General features: G+C 41.6%; 1 protein-coding gene across 8 annotated transcripts in view; it reads right to left on the bottom strand.

Annotated features, from left to right (window-relative positions):
* The window catches only part of LOC127576847 (pantothenate kinase 1), a 66,507-nt gene extending 50,629 nt beyond the window's left edge, over positions 1-15,878 (bottom strand). For 2 of the 8 annotated variants that reach the window (XM_052027650.1, XM_052027647.1), the window contains exons 1-2: positions 13,036-13,278; positions 1,458-1,745 (exon numbers count right to left, since the gene is read on the bottom strand). Coding sequence is in view for 6 of the 8 variants with exons in the window: in XM_052027647.1 (XP_051883607.1) it covers positions 1,458-1,476 (19 nt within the window). In the remaining 2 variants the exon portion in view is untranslated. Of the gene's footprint in view, positions 1-1,457; positions 1,746-3,765; positions 3,936-13,035; positions 13,279-15,499 lie in introns of those variants that run through there. The other 6 variants (XM_052027651.1, XM_052027646.1, XM_052027648.1 and 3 more) reach the window with 5 other exon arrangements.
* Between the last annotated feature and the right edge of the window lie 881 nt (positions 15,879-16,759).

Raw genomic sequence — 16,759 nt, 5'->3', positions numbered from 1 at the left:
TAGCAGATCATTTATACAGAAGGAAGCTCAGCTGAAAATCAACAGCCACAAGAAAGACCCATAGCCATGTATCTGAAAATGGTCTTCCAAGTCTAGAAAATTTATTAACATCTGGATTCTTAGAACATTAGCTTTCTACAAATGCTGCCAGCAATCCAGATTTTAACTACTCACTTACAGTAATGGCAATTTACAGCAGCCAAATTAACCTACCAGCCCGTGCAACTTTGAGATGTGGGAGGAAAATCGAGTGTCTGTAGGAAATCTATGCGGTCACAGGGAAAACAAGGCAACAGCAGAGGTCAGGATCAAACCCAAGTCCCTGGTGCTCTGAGGCAGGTACTCTACAACCTGTGCCATTTGCTGTTCTAGCACTTCCAGCATTTTCAATTTTTATTTCAGATTTCCAGCATCTGCAGTTTTAGATTTCCAATGAATATAGTTCATACAATGATGATATACGCAAACAATGAATGAGATCAACACTAGAGTGCAAAGCAATAAACAATGATACTTGTGACTTTGGCAGGGATGGAAAATGGATGTCCTGATGCTACAAAACTCATACAGTTAGCATGCACCACCTTTCTTTGATAAGGTGACCTAAACTGTACTCTAGGTGTGATTTCAGCGAAGTCCTTTGCAGGTTGGTCAATCATTTGCTTTCTATCACTGTCCCAGTTAAAAGTTCTGTCCCATTAGTCAAGTAGGAGCAGATGCAGGTAAAACCCATCAAACTCCTCCATTCATAACAAAACCTGTATCAACTCATTTTTTTGCCCATTGGAATAACCTTTAATTTTCTCAGTCTAATAAATCTATTCTCAGAGTCTGGCATACATTCATTGACCTAGCTTTGAGTGTCATGCAGTGAAACATTCAAAACAGTCACAGTCACAACTCTCACAATGGAAGGAATTCTCCCCATTTCCAGCCCTAAATACCCAATACCTTACCCTGAGACAATGACCTCTTGTTCTGGTCTCTCCAACTGGCACCTTCTTGTCCAGTCAACCTGTTGATAGCCCTTTGCAATTTCTTTACATTCTGTACTGAATTTACTATCCAACTTAAATTTCCTATCATCTGCAAACTTGGATATTCCACAAAAGCAAACTATTGCAGATAGAGTCATACAGCATGGTAGCAGCCCCTTTGGCCCAACTGATCCATGCTGACCAAGATGCCCAGCCAAGCTAGAAATTCAAAAGTAAAACAGAGGTGTTCACATTAGGCACCATCTGTGGAGAGAGAAACAGCTAATGCATTAGCTTCATCAACTTTCATCAGAACAGAATATCTTCAAATTTATTGTTTTACTTAATTATCTCCTTCAACCCCTGATTGGAACCACCTCCCAATACTTTGTTCAACAACCCCACCACTCCCAACTTCCCTTCCGTTTCTCACCTGCCTCAACACATCTACTCAATTTCATTCGTTAACAACTCCCTTACCTGTCTTCAATGCTTTCATCACCTCCAAATGTCAGTCCAATTCTCTGCACCGCTCTGCTGGCTCCAGTGTACCTTAAGAAACATCTGGCCTGCTCGTTCAGTGTCTATTCCAAATCAGCACTTTAGGACTATCCCGGAGAGTCGGGATGAACCCAGGTTCTCCTTCCTGATGACAAGCCACTTCCTCCAACTCCAATGTTCTGCTTCTCCAAAATCTTCATCTCCAGCATCAAATGTGTTGATGGATTTCATCATCTTAAAAATTCACTGGAATGATTCAGCTCCCTCCTGTAAAAAACAAACATTTGTCCCATTCTGACCCTATATCACTCTATAGCTTCTTTATCATTCCTCCTTGGCAATAGACTGCCATCTCCAGTGCCAAAGAATCTAATGTTGGTCAATTTCATTACAGAGCTATTTCAGCTCAATTCTCACCAATAGTCAATGGCTCCGTATCTGAATCTACCCCATTCCGATACTCAAGATTGCCTTCTGATTTCTTTTTCTTATGAATCCCAATTCAGCCTTCAAAATTCATCTATTCTCTCAGAATTCACCTTGCCATATTCAATTCTCAATTCTTGCCTACAAAGTGCTCTAATCGCTGCCTCCCAGCTCCAAGATCACCATCCATAATATTTGCAATTTAGATTCCTTCAATTGAATGTCCATCCTTTGCAGGACCAAGGATGTTCTGGTCAGGCATGAAATACCAATGCAGAGTTACTCCTCATCTTTCCCAACTTCCCTGCTGCACCTAAAGACAAGCACTCCATCTACATATCCGCCTAAGCAACCAGGTAATGCAACTGACCGAGTCAAATAGCCGCAAGTTCAAGTGATGTTTAAAGACTGAAGCTGCAAAGTATGTAGCTGACAGTTCAATGCAATACTTGAGAGAGGGTGCTATCCTATACATACATACTATATGCAGTAGTATTTTTGTGTATTTATACAAGATACACACACACATACATATATATAAATTTTATAGAAATGTTTATGTGAAGGATCTTCTGGCACTAAACAGAAGAATGGAAGTTTTCTTAAACTGGGCTCACTAGCCTAGCAGAAAAGGAGAAAAGAAGCTGTGGAAAAGAATTTAACCCAGTAAAAAGCAGAAGAGTTCAGTCAGAGGAAAAAAAAATCTAAAGACAACAAAAAGGGGAAGGAAAGATCACAGAGTACAAAAAGTAATAAGTAGCCCAGGAAGAAAGGTTATTGCAAAATGCAGGTTAAGCATAAAGCACCAGTACAGCAATACATCGACATCGACCAACCGGCACAACCCCAATCACTACCTCGGTATAGCAACATTATGACCACTTTACACTACAATGGACTTCATTTTATTTTGTGTTAATTGTGTTCTTTCTTGTAAAAATTGTATATGATTTGTGTTTTTCTTGTGAATGCTGCTCATCTGATGCTGTGCCTGTGATGCTGCTGCAAGTAAGTTTTTCATTGAACCTGTGCATACGTATACATATGACAATAAACTTGACTTTGACAAAAATTGTGAAAACTGTACCGGCAATATTTGGGGCTGGAGGAGGAAGTGCTCTAATAAGAATTCTGTCCTCATTTCTTCACAGCTTAAGAACTAAAATGAGGGAGTTAATAGCAAAAATTCAACCTGATGTGGTAGACTGTAGAGGCGTGACTATAAACAATGTATAGATGGAAGCTACATGTTCAAGGAAGACAGAAATATTGATAAACAAACACAATTATAGTGAAAAACAACACCAGAGGATGATCCGACAGTGTAAATATCATGGTTAGAATCAAAGAACAGCCTACTGTAAGACTTGCCCACAGGCATTTTGTTAGTACTGATTTCGTGGAGGATGCATTTCAATCATTGGCCCTGTCTGAGAACTTTACCTGCGCTCAAGGTCTTGTGTACTGGACATTTGCACCACTGAAAATACATCATTCTTCCCAAGGCCACATTCAAGGATATAGGAAACCGCGCTGGGCTTCTGCTCTGCATGTGGGTGGAGGAGAGGGACAAAAAGAGTGTAGGCTGTGGTGGAGGTGGAGGGTGGGCAGTTTGTAGGAAAAGAGAATGAAAGCATGGAGATGGAAGGGTCAGCATTAGTTTTATCTTGCACACTGGTGGAGAGGAAGAGGGAGATGTGGAAAGAAAATAATTTGATATTGACACCAGGACAGGCAGAATCAGTGCAAGAGGAGGAATTGAAGAGGTTGACAGATCAGGGTTTGGAATCTATCAATCACAGGATCAGGCAGTCAGTGAGGCCTGGGGTTGGCTGAAGGATGACAACAGTAATTAACCTACCTGGCATGTGATAGTAAAACCTCTCTCAGAAATGTCCACTAACAGGTACTTCTGGGACAACATGGACCAAGTTCCTCCACAATGCTCCAAAGAGAGTCCTGTGCAGGAAATGATGCAAACATATGGAGACCTGATACAGAAAGTGCATGAGGCTCCAGGGTATCTCACGCCCAAAATACCCTCTCAAATTCCCAGGGTGACCAGAAACAATCCGGAAATAATTATCATCACATCTTATTCCAAACTCTATTTGACCTGGAGTAAGGTTTAAACAGAAAGGAAAGATACAAAACAAGACTTAAAATTCAAGTAAAACAAAGGTTTGAGAAATAAACTGGCCATGATAAACAGGGATGAACTGTTAATGTATAAACCTAGGGACAAACAGTACGTATTCAACATGTTGGTACAATAAAACACTCACAAACACTGATAAAGGCAAACACTACACGTATACATAAACTGCCATGGTCAACAAACACAGTAGAGATAACATCATGCCATATGAAAAGGCTCACACAAGGACTCCTGGAGACTGTGACAGCAATATATAAATGTAGAGATAATGAACATGATGGAATATGAAAAAAGTGATATTAAAATAAACTGTTAAAGTTTTTTAACCTTAATCTGTCTATAAAGAATACAAAGGGAAAATGTAGTCAATGAAGGCAAATGCAGCAGGGATGATGATCAACCATCGGTATTATTTAATGAAAACTTCCAATCCATGATCACAGTAGCAGAGGATATCACCACAAAAGAACCTAAAAAAGTGAAGGATTGTATCTGGTATTCTGAAAAATAGCAACAACATAACTAAATCTACGATAAATACAGTGGCATGCAAAAGTTTGGGCACCCCTGGTCAAAATTTCTGTTACTGTGAATAGTTATGTGAGTAGAAGATGAACTGATCTCCAAAAGTCAAAGTTAAAGATGAAACATTCTTTTCAACATTTTAAGCAAGATTGGTGTATTATTTTTTGTTTTGTACAATTTTAGAGTGAAAAAAAGGGGCACCATGCAAAAGTTTGGGCACCCCAAGAGATTTGAGCTCTCAGATAACTTTTACCAAGGTCTCAGACCTTCATTAGCTTGTTAGGGCTATGGCTTGTTCACAGTCATCATTAGGAAAGGCCAGGTGATGCAAATTTCAAAGATTTATGAATACCCTGACTCCTCAAACCTTGTCCCAATCAGCAGCCATGGGCTCCACTAAGCAGCTGCCTAGCACTCTGAAGATTAAAATAAATGATGCCCACAAAGCAGGAGAAGGCTCTAAGAAGATAGCAAAGCGTTTTCAGGTAGCCGTTTCCTCAGTTCGTAATGTAATTAAGAAATGGCAGTTAACAGGAACGGTGGAGGTCAAGTTGAGGTCTGGAAGACCAAGAAAACTCTCCGAGAGAACTGCTCGTCGGATTGCTAGAAAGGCAAATCAAAACCCCCTTTTGACTGCAAAAGACCTTCAGGAAGATTTAGCAGACTCTGGAGTGGTGGTGCACTGTTCTACCGTGCAGCGACACCTGCACAAATATGATCTTCGTGGAAGAGTCATCAGAAGAAAACCTTTCCTGCGTCCTCACCACAAAATTCAGCATCAGAAGTTTGCAAAGGAGCATCCAAACAAGCCTGGTGCATTTTGGAAACAAGTCCTGTGGACTGATGAGGTTAAAATAGAACTTTTTGGCTGCAATGAGCAAAGGAGAAAAAGGGGTGCAGAATTTCATGAAAAGAACACCTCTCCAACTGTTAAGCACGAGGGTGGATCGATCATGCTTTGGGCTTGTGTTGCAGCCAGTAGCACGGGGAACATTTCACTGGTAGAGGGAAGAATGAATTCAATTAAATACCAGCAAATTCTGGAAGCAAACATCACAGTCTGTAAAAAAAAGGTTGAAGATGAAAAGAGAATGGCTTCTACAACAGGATAACGATCCTAAACACACCTCAAAATCCACAATGGACTACCTCAAGAGGCACAAGCTGAAGGTTTTGCCATGGCCCTCACAGTCCCCTGACCCAAACATCATTGAAAATCTGTGCATAGACCTCAAAAGAGCAGTGCATGCAAGACGGCCCAAGAATCTCACAGAACTAGAAGCCTTTTGCAAGGAAGAATGGGCAAAAATCCCCCAAACAAGAACTGGAAGACTCTTAGTTGGCTACAGAAAGCGTTTACAAGCTGTGATACTTGCCAAAGTGGGTGTTACTAAGTACTGACCATGCAGGGTGCCCAAACTTTTGCTTCAGGCCCTTCTCCTTTTTTGTTATTTTGAAACTGTAAAAGGTGGAAATAAAAAAGTAATCTTGCTTAAAATATTAAAGAAATGTGTCATCTTTAACTTTATGCCTTTTGGAAATAAGGTCATCTTTTACTCGCTTAGCTATTCACAGTAACAGAAATTTTGACCAGGGGAGCCCAAACTTTTGCATGCCACTGCATATCCTGAAACTCTTGGTTTGCACTAAATGGAATGAAAACCAAGAAAAAAAACTGCAGATATACATGACATAAATTCCCAACATTCTCTAGATTCAGGAATGGTGCTACTGAATTGGAAAATTGCAAATGTTGCTTCATTATTTCAGAAGGCAGGAAGAGAATAACAAAAAACACTACACACCCATCAGATTAGCATCAATTACAGGACTACCGGAATGTGAAATCAGTGATGGTGTGATTTGTGTTCTTGCCGAAATTGAAAGTAAAGGTCAGTATGCATTTGTGAAAAGTAGGTCATACAAATCAAGAGGCTATTCAGCCCATCATACCCATTTTGGTTCTCAGAAAAAGCTGGAAGGTGGCACAATCTCCCAACCACAAAATTTTCCTTTTTAAATACCAAGTTCCTCTTAAAAGTTACCAGTGAATCTCTTCCACCACTTTTTTTTTTATATATAGGCAAAGAAATGCAGATCGTAACTGAGCAGAATAACTATATGTCCTCCCCCAACTGCCCCAATCCCATGCTACCCTACATCGGTACCTACTTCACGCTACCCTACCGAGTGCTGATTCATTGCAGTGCTCCTGATCCTCCATCCAAACACACACGAGTACATGCCACCCGTACTTTAAATTAAATATCTGCTCAGGCTGATGGGAGTCTGACACAAACCCCTGCCCTCCCTGCAGCTGCACCACAAACCATACCCTCTGCAGATGCTCCAGCAGCAATGAATCACCTCATGGCTTGGTACAGAGAGGCTGTCTGTAAGGGCTGATGGTGTGGAGTGCAGCCAGCTAATGCCCAGATGAGAGCCTCAGGACTGCACTCTGGCCAGGAAAGCAAGTGTGGTCAGTGCTGGAGATTAGCAGCAGCTCCGTGCATTGACAGATTTCCAATCCTCTCTTCATCCTCTCCTGTTGGATGTATTGGAAGTTTCCATCTCCCTCTCCTCTTGCCTCACCGCACAGCTCTCCCCAGATTTCTCTATGGTAACAAGCACTGCAATGGTTGCTGGCATAGCAATGCTGTCAGCAACAGCTCTCCTTATATATATTTCAATAATGACCCTTTCTAGTACCAATCCCACCAGTGCCCTTGTTCCTGAAAAGGCAACTTCAACACTAAGCAAGGTACCAATGTAAATGAATTTGAGGATGAGCCCTAACATTAAGGATAAAGGGAATGTACACAGATGTCTTCATATAAACATCCAGGCGTACGTGATAAGGTTCCATACAAGAGCTAAATATGAAAGCATAGCCAATGGAAAGAAACTTGAGTGAAATGGACTGATAATGGGTCATAAAGCAGAAGGCAGAATAGCAGACCAAAGGAAACATACTTTGACAAGTATGATTTAACAAATGGTGTTTACTATGAACTGTAATGGGACCTCAGGTTTACACCAATGATTTGGAAGATAGGGAGAATTCTATACCCAAGTGTAAGATTATACTAAATTTGGAGGCAAAGTGAACCGAGCAAACACGAGCAAGAAGCTGGCAAAGGAAAGCAACATTAAACAAGTGGGCAAACTTGTGCTAGATGGAGTTCAAAAAATGAAAGTGCAACTCTTTAATCAGGAAAGAAAATCTAGAATAGTCTATTAACAATGAGAGACTAGGAACTATAAAGTAACTGTGCTTATCTACACAAAATCCAGGTGCACAGTACAAAAGTACAACCAGAAAGTCTAATCAAGTTTTAGTGCTCATCTTGGGAGGGCTGGATACAAAACCATAATGTTCAGCTTGATCTAATCCTAACTGCAGGATTGCAGTCAGCTCTGGGTACTGTGCATTAGATAAAATGCAATGGTTCTGGAAGGGGTGAAATGCAACCTTCTACAATGAAACTCAGCCTCACATGTCACATTAAGAAGTCTCGTTGCACGAACTAAAAAGCATAAAAACTGCAGATGTTGGAAACCTGAAATAAAACGTCTGTGATGAAATGAAGACTGAGGGTGTACAGGAGACAAAATGCTTTTGGTCTCATTCAATCAACTGATGAATGAGGGCAGGTGGAGAGAGAAAAATAAATGAACGTACCTGAACTGTGAAATGCAGAATCCTGCAGTTGTTAGAAATGTGAAACAAAGAATGCTGGAAATAACAGATCAACAGCATCCATAGAGAGAGAAAAACTGAGTTAAGATCTCTGGCTTTCCCTTTAATCAGAATTGGCCAGCTCCAACACAAACCAGAAAAACTTGCATCAACCTGTAACTTGGAAGAGGGGCTCGAGTGTAGTGTATCTAAGTTTGCTGATGACACTAAATTGAGTGGAAAAGCAAATTGTGCAGGACATGGGAGTCTGCAAAGAGATACAGTTAAGTTAAGTGAGTGGGCAAGGGTCTGGCAGGTGGACTACAATGTTGGCAAATGCGAGGTCATCCACTTTGGAAGGAAAAATGGATCAGATTATTATTTAAATGCTGAAAGATTGCAGCAAACTTGTGCAGAGGAACTTGGGAGTGCTTGTGCATGAATCGCAAAAGGTTGGTTTGCAGGTGCAACAGGTTATCAAGAAGGCAAATGGAATGTTGGCCTTCATTGCTAGAGGGATTATTCAATTATTAAGAGCAGGGAGGTTATGCTGCAACTGTACAGGGTACCGGTGAGGCCGCACCTGGAGTATTGTGTGTAGTTCTGGTCTCCTTACTTGAAAAAGGATATGCTGGCTTTGGAGGCGATGCAGAGGAGGTTCACCCGGTTGATTCTGGAGATGAGGGGGTTAGCCTATGAGGAGAGACTGAGTTGCCTTGGACTATTCTCATTGAAATTCAGGAGAGGGGATCTTATAGAAGCATATAAAATTATGAAAGGGATAGATAAGATAGAGGCAGGAAGGTTGTTTCCACTGGTAGGTGAGACCAGAACTAGGGGACATAGCCTCAAGATTCAGGGGAATAGGTTTAGGATGGAGATAAGGAGAAACTGCTTTTCCCAGAGAGTAGTGAATCTGTGGAATTCTCCGCCCAGGGAAACAGTAGAGGCTACCTCATTAAATATATTTAAGATACAATTAGAATGATTTTTGCATAGTAGGGGAATTAAGTGTTAAGGGGAAAAGGCAGGTAGGTGGATTTGGGTCCACGACCACATCAGCCATGATCTTATTGAATGGTGGAGCAGGCTCGACAGGCCAGTGGCCTACTCCTGCTCCTATTTGTTATGTTCTTATAAACTTTGGTCGTATCACTGAGTTTAAAAGGTTGAGAAAAGATCTACTCAAGCTGTCTAAAAATATAAAGGGATTTAATAGGCTCCCCAAGGAAACTAGCCATTCCAGATCAAGTACAAAATCTTAAATTTCGAACAAGACCATTCAGGAGTGAAGTGAAGCAACTCTTATTAATACAAATCAAAAAATCAACGCTTGGAGATGCCAAAGATCTGAAATAAAAATGCTGAAAGTACTCAGCAGATCAACAGCATCTGCAGAGAGTGAAATGCAATTAATATTACAGGTTGATGATTTTCTAACAGTTTTGTTGATTAGTCATCAACTTGTAGTGTTAATTAGTCATCAACTTGTAGTGTTAATTCTGTTTCTCTCTACACACACGTCGCCTGGCAAGCTAAGTGCTTCCAGCATTGTGTTCCTATTTCTCATTCAAAGTTAGGTAGAATTCTGGAACTTTCCTTCAAATGACTGTGGATACTGAGCTAATCAAAAGGTTCATGACCGAGATCCATAGTACCATTCACTGAAGAAACTTTAAAGAATAAAGAACGGAACTGGCCGAGCAGATACAAGGCAGCAAGCTTCTAAGAGTGGCAGAATAGATTTGAAAGGCTGAATGGCCTAATCCTGCTCCTGGGTTATTATAAATTTCACCTACTTGTTCAGCATTGTTCAGTCCCTTTACGTGGTTGCAATTCTTTGAGATTTCTGACAATTTTGCCCATAAGGAAAACAATTGATTAAAGAATGACTAAAGACTATTGACATCAAAAATCCATAGCATCTGGGAAACAAGGCTTCCATTTGGATTTGTAGATTCCGCATCAGTTTGAGAAAATGGAGGCTTATTAAAACTTTCCATAAACATTTGTGGATCGCACAAGTAGTCACACCATAGGTTTTGTATCCAGCTAAGACGGGGCACTTGCAGAAATCTGGCACAGGAGAAGCCTCAATAGGTAGAAGGGGATATGTTTGTTATGAATTCTTTCAAGCTTAGTTTTCACTTCAGATCAACAGTAGAACCAAAATCCCATTAAACAATTTCAAACAATATCATTTAAATTATCAGCTGCTTGTAGAACTTTGCTGTGCACAAAATTAGCTGTTAAGTTTCCAAATTTACAACAGTGCCCACACATTAAAAATTGGTTGTCATTTTTTTTTATGTCCAGAGATCCCGCATTAATGTACATTTTCATCTTGTGAGCCTGATAGTTCAGTTTTCAGGATTTATATTCAATTTACACAGTCATATTTTAAAATACACCTGTTTTGCCATTTATTAATTGCTAATAAGGGCACATTTAATTGAATGACAGAAGAGGGTGAAGTAAAAGTAAAATCATTGAAGACAATAGTTTAACAAAAATGAATATTCGTAGTTAGCAATTAAAAGTTAAAAAAACAAAATATGAAGGGCAATTAATGAAGACCCTGTGGGATCATAAACCTAATTCTAATAGCTATACTAACTGATGCTCTGCATCAAACAAGAAAGATAGCAACAGAGGCAATGCAGGGAAGAGATACCAGATCAAACCCAACACCAGAGCCTGCATCCTTTGGACCTCTTCAGCATCGTGCTAAATAAAGCTCTGATAATCAACTTCAACTTCATTTTCAGCTATTTCAACATTATTCACTGATCTCGTGGACCACTTATTATATTCTTCCTACATGCAGCACTTGCTCCAGTTGGCCCTTTGGGCTCCTGATGCTTTCCAATAGAGCAATCTCATCAAAGCTCTGGTTAGGCCACATCTGAAGTATTGCATTCAGTTCTGGTGACCTTATTATAGAAAGGTTATGGATCCTTTGGAGAGGGTGCAGAAGAGGTTTACCAGGATCCTGCCTGGATTAGATGGCAGGGGCTATGAGGAGAGGTTGGACAAACTAGGATCATCTTCTCTGGAGCAGTGGAGGCTGACAGGAGACTGGATAGAAGTTTATAAAATTATGAGGAGGCATAGATAGAGTAGATAGTCAGTATCTTTTCCCCCAGGGTCAAAATGTCTAATACTAGAGGGCACGCATTTAAGGTGAGAGGGGGAAAAGTTAAAAGATATGCGAGTAAGTTTTATTTTATACACAGAGGTGGGTGCCTGGAATGCACTGCCAGGGGTGGTAGTGGAGACAGATACAATAGAGGTGTTTAAGAGGCTCTTAAATAGGCACATGAATACATAGGAAATGGAGGGATATGGACCTTGTGCAGACAGAAGGGATCTGTTTAATTACATGTCATTAGTTTGCACAATATCATGGGCCAAGTGGCCTGTTCTGTACTGTTCAATGTTCATCAGTCCCATTCGCTGTCTCATTTCCCTACCTTGAATCTTCATGGCTTTGAGCTTAAATCAGAAACTTTGTGTGGAAGTTTATCAAATACCTTCAAAAAATTTGAGTCACAACACCTCAAAAGCTTTATAACTTGCAAGAACATGCATCAGGCATTTCCTCCTCTTAAGGTGAGCAAATAAAATCAGAAGTCACTCAGTCCAAATGATCTATGCTAGTGTTCATGACCATCTCCATCTCACCCTATCAGCATAACCTTCTGATATTTATCAGGTTTGCCTTCAAGTGTACGATTGTCATTTCCCTCAACTATTCCTTGAGGTAGTGAGTTCTACATTCATGGTCTCCCTCACAAGCAACGGAATCTGTTCTCCATCTATATTATCAAAGCCCTTCATAATTCAAAAGGTCTCCCATTATCTCACTCCTCAGCCTTTCATATTTTTTTTAAAAAAAGATAAAATTACAGCAGCCTGTAACCCTCAGATTGTGGGTTACCACTGGGTGCTCTGGTTTCCTCACACATTCCAAAGACGTACGGGTTAGGAAGCTGTGGGCATGCTATGTTGGCGCCAGAAGCGTGGTGACATTTGCGGGTTGCCCCCAGAACACACTACACAAAAGATGCATTTCACTGTGTGTTTTGATGTACACGTGACTAATAAGGAAATCTTAAATCTTAATCTGGTGTGATCCTTGAAGATCTTTTTACATTTTTTAACTGCCTCCATGTGCATTTTATAATTAGGATACCAAAAGCTGGTGTACAATCTATACTAAGTTCTGTTAGCTTAACATGGTCTCTCTGTTTTCCCATTCTCTCCCTGACTTTGTGTCTAGGGCCTGGGTGTAACATCTCATCTGGAAATATTGCAAGTGTGTCACAGTACAGAGGTTTTGATAATCCAAACCTTTTTTTTGCACACAGCTACAGTCAGGGCAAGTGGTTTTGGATGACTTTGCAGATCGCATGACAAATTCTGTTACTAATGACATTGACTGCCAGTGAAATGATGTTTCTGCCTGTGTACTTCAATTCTATGAAAATGTTTCCTGAAGGCAGTGAAAACGCAGGCTTGTCTGCCACAATCAAATGTCCTGCCAAAGCCCATCTCATGCCTATGTTAGTCATAAAATTGTGAATAATACATTAAAAAAAGCTGTTTGCCCCTACCATCCCTTTCTCAGAATGATCCATTTAATTCCACTTTCTCCACTTCCACTCATATCTTTTCCCTGCAAGTATTCATATCCAACTCCCTTAATAAAAGTTATAGTCACAGTCATTTAAAAACATATGCAAAGCTGCAATAAGCATGTTACTTACATGGCTTTTTTGTTTCTTTCAGCTTCATTACAATGACTAATGTTATCAGGCACAAGGCACAATAATCTTAGGTCACTTTGCTGAATCCTTTTCTCAAAGTAAGTCTCAAAACAGATGTGTTCCAATTGCAATTTCAGGTCAGAAGTGGGTTCTGAATGAGTAAATTTACAAACTAGATTTACAAACAATTTGCACCTACAAATATAAAATGGACCAGAAACCTGTTTTTGCACTTTGGCAGGAATCAAGTTACCTCTCCCCTGGTGTCAGTGGGTGTACTTTACATGAAGTGGTTTTATTGGCCATTACAAACAGGCTCACAAAGTCACCAGTGATTATTTGAAACAGACCAGAACCTCCTGAGAGATTCACCCAATCAGACAAAACAGCACTGTAGGCAGATTCAGCATTAAAGGAACACAGCACTTATGTTCAACACTGAACACATTACAACAGCAAACTCAAACACCGGCACACACAAAGAAGTAGTGTATCATAATTCTAGATTATTTATTTATGGTTAACAACCTTTTCCAACTTTTTTTTACACTATGACAGATCTACTCCTGTCACATTAGATTAAGTGATCGGGATGTGATATAACTTAGAAAATGAAATAAATGTCTCTGGCATCTGTACACACTCTCAATCCTTTCAGTAGACGCAACTGCACTGGTATTGAACACTGTATGCCATATTACAAACATCTGTACAATTGTACACGTTTAGAATGCATCCCCCTATTTATGGTTACGCATATCTGCACTCCAGCCCCATTTTACAGCACAGGCATCTCAAATGTTATCACGCTGCTTGAATCAATACAGTTGCACATAAAACTGTGTGGTCAACATTTCACACTGCACCCTCATGCTACACACCTGCTTTTGCACATTTGTACCACCTTGCTTCACATGTAATTGCACATATCTGCACACTCACAATGTGCATTTATACTTGTACACATCCACATTCACAAGCTGAAAACTTGTATTTGCACACATTAGCCAATTGCTGCACACCTGTAATTGTGTTTGTTTGCATCCTGTCTTATGTGCATTTCTGCATTTGTACCCAAATGCTGCACATCTGGACTTGCATACATTTGCACTATCAAGCTCTATATATGAAATCGCGCAAACCTATTATTACAACAACTGTACCCTCCCGCTGCACATTTGTAACAGCATACATCAATGATCCTCTTCTGTACAACCAAAACTGCACAGACCTGCACCCAGCATATCTACGGTTATATCTCAGATAGCTGTAGATAAAAAAGTATTCACCTTCAAAATAAACATCTGTACTCGTGCACATGTACATTCTTTTTTTTACATTAGTTACAAATGTGAACCTTCAACAGCACATTTGTATTTGCACATACATGCATTCATATGCAGATTTGCATTTGCACCCAGAATTGCCAGCATATCTGTATTTGTACTGACAAGCATGTGCATCCACCTGCAGAAGTGTAATTGCATTGACACACACACATCCACCTGCACTTGCATGCACACCTGCACATCCACAGGCACATGCCATCTGTTGCTTCCACTGGCATATGGGTGCATCTGCCTGCACAGGTGTATTTGCACTGACACACATCCACCTGCACATCTGCACTTGGACTAGCATGCCCATCTGCCTGGACATCTGCACTTGGACTGACACTGTATGGGTATGCCTGCACATCTGTACTTGAACACCCATCTACCTGTACATCTGCAGTTGCACTAGTACACATATCCACTGTCACATTTGTACTCCCATGTACATCTACCTAAACATCTGTATCTGCATCAACAAGCACACCCAATTGAAAATCTGTATTTGCATCTTTACATACACCTTTCAGCATTCCAGCATTTGCATCTGTATGCACATTCAGCTACACATTAATATGCACACCTGTATCTGTATCCATGTGTGCACTCATCTGTACATCTATATTTGGACCCAAGTGCACATTTACCTACACATCTGCATTTGCAGCCACACACAAAATCACCTTGTCACACTACACTGTCAGCTCACGATGCACTAACACAGTCCAGATTTGTACCTGGTGCTCATCCTCCAATGTACACACCTGCATCATCGCTAATTCACTCTCCAACCATCTGCATTTTCACCTCATAATATCATTAGGCTTAGCATATCTGTAGTGATACACGTGTGCGCTAACTCGTATCTGAACAATATTCTCACACTCCATACACACCTACACCCTTGCAGCAACTTGACGGCACACCTAGGTAGAGATGCCATGCAATTGTGCCATGTGCCCACCTCACGCTGCACACATCTGTACCGTCATGTCACACCAGACTTTCACGCCGTGCACACCTGTGCCCGGTCCACATCTCTCACACAACAGCTTCACACATCTGCATTGTCTCCCCACACGGGCCCATTCCCTGCAGCTGCGCGCACACACACGCACCTCCCCGTCACTTACGCGGTCTGTTTCTCCTGCCGGAATCCAACCTCCTCCGGATGCGACATTTCTTAGCGGGGGAGCCGTGTTCCTGCTCCAAGCTGCTACTGCTACCGCCGCCGGCGCTGCCGGTTCTGGGGTGGAAGCCGTTCTGCAGCCCGTTGGTGCACGACTCGGCCGGGGCGCTGCTGGTGGCGGCCCGGGGCTGGGCTCGGGCTTTGCTCTCCATTGCTCGCGCCGTCCCGGGCTCAGCTCCGCGGCCCCGCTCGCGCTCCGAGGTCACTCACGGTCATTCTGCGGCTCGGCTTCCCTTGTGCTTGACGTCACCGCCAGCCGCGCCTGCGCCCTGCGCGCCTTGCCCATACCCAATTCTCCTGTGGGCAGTCTGCTCCTGGTCCTTGCAGCACCTGTCCAACGTCTCCCTTTCCCCAGTCTCCGCCCGCCCCTGACGCTCTCTCAGCCTTGCAACCCTCTTAACATTTGGAGGTCCCCCCTCTTTGCATTATTGGGGCAGGCACGGTAGTGTAGCAGTTAGCATAACGCTATTACAGCGCCAGCGACCCGGGTTCAATTCCAGCCGCTGTCTGCAAGGAGTTTGTATGTTTTCCCCGTGTCTGCATGGGTTTCCTCTGGGTGCTCCAGTTTCCTCCCACATTCCAAAGACCTACGGGTTAGGAAGTTGTGGGCATGCTACGTTGGCACTGGAAGCATGGTGACACTTGCGGGCTGCCCCCAGAACACCATATGCAAAGGGTGCATTTCACTGTGTGTTTCGATGTAAATGTAACTAATAAAGAGATCTTATTATTAGTACAGGAGCAGGCCACTTACCCTCTTGATCTGCCATTCAATGAGAACATGGGTGAACTGTCAACTGTCTTCATATGCTGGCCTCTGTTCCATGTCACACAAAAAATTAAAAATTAACAAATGCCAGCATCAGCTGCCAGTTACAGAAATTCCAATAGAACATAAGAAACTGAAGCAGGATTTGGTGAAACAGCCCCAAATCTGCTCTATCATTCAGTAAGATCAAAGCTAATCTCCGATTCACTTTCTTATTCGTTCATCAAATCCCTTGATGCTTCTAGTGTCTGTGAAATCGATCTCAGCTTTGAAATGTTCTGTACATCCATAACCCACAGAACTCTAAAGATCTTTTGGTCTCAGCGTAAAGAAGTTTCTCCTCTAATTGGCAGTACCCTTAGCCTGTGACTGTGCCTCCTGGTTCCAGATTTTCTAGACTAAGGAAAGTCTCTCTGATCCATCTTGTCAATCTCT

The sequence above is a fragment of the Pristis pectinata genome, chromosome 12 (assembly GCF_009764475.1).
Source record: "Pristis pectinata isolate sPriPec2 chromosome 12, sPriPec2.1.pri, whole genome shotgun sequence".
NCBI lineage: Eukaryota > Metazoa > Chordata > Chondrichthyes > Rhinopristiformes > Pristidae > Pristis > Pristis pectinata.
The sequence above is the reverse complement of the archived record's forward strand: the minus strand, read 5'-3'. Positions and strand labels throughout refer to the sequence as shown.